Genomic DNA, 567 nt, shown 5'->3' with positions numbered 1-567 from the left:
AATCTTAATTAAATATATTTATACATAATATATATTCACTATATAAATTTATAATAATTTTTTTTATCTTACCCCTTTTTATGAACTAGAAGTGTAACAGGGACAATGATAACTATAACTTTTTGTCCTTTTTTTTACCTCCATCCTGTTTATTTCTTATACAGTCCTCCTCCCATTCACTTCTTCAACACTTTTCTTACATAATTTATTTTTTCTAAAACATTATATAATCAATACAGCTTCTCTCATGGAAACAATAGTACCATTTCTTTCTTAAATCAAGTAAAAACCACTTACCAACTACATGAGTGTTTGGAGTCAACTGGGGTGCTATTGTTCTTAGTATCTCCTTTATGGTGGGGTCCTTCTGGCAGGCAACCTCAATCTCCCGGACCAAGTTCTGAAATGAAAGTTACATATAGTTGTTGAGATGAAAACCACAGACACAATACTCAATATCACTTCCCGAAAATAAGAATAAGTTTAAGATATCCTTTTGTTAAGAACTTATTTTGGGAAACTTACCTTCCTTGCTTGTTTGTCAATCTAATAAGCAGGCTACATTGA

The 567-nt window shown here is 31.0% G+C and overlaps 1 protein-coding gene across 1 annotated transcript in view; it reads right to left on the bottom strand.

The window, feature by feature from the left end:
• The window catches only part of LOC119589045 (WASH complex subunit 5-like), a gene marked incomplete at its 3' end in the record, with an annotated part of 26,804 nt that overhangs the window by 8,102 nt on the left and 18,135 nt on the right, over positions 1 to 567 (bottom strand). The window contains 1 exon segment of the mRNA XM_037937622.1: positions 298 to 400. Coding sequence (XP_037793550.1) covers positions 298 to 400 — 103 coding nt within the window.

The sequence above is a fragment of the Penaeus monodon genome, chromosome 25, assembly GCF_015228065.2.
Source record: "Penaeus monodon isolate SGIC_2016 chromosome 25, NSTDA_Pmon_1, whole genome shotgun sequence".
In the NCBI taxonomy this organism is placed as follows: Eukaryota; Metazoa; Arthropoda; class Malacostraca; order Decapoda; family Penaeidae; genus Penaeus; species Penaeus monodon.
The sequence above is the reverse complement of the archived record's forward strand: the minus strand, read 5'-3'. Positions and strand labels throughout refer to the sequence as shown.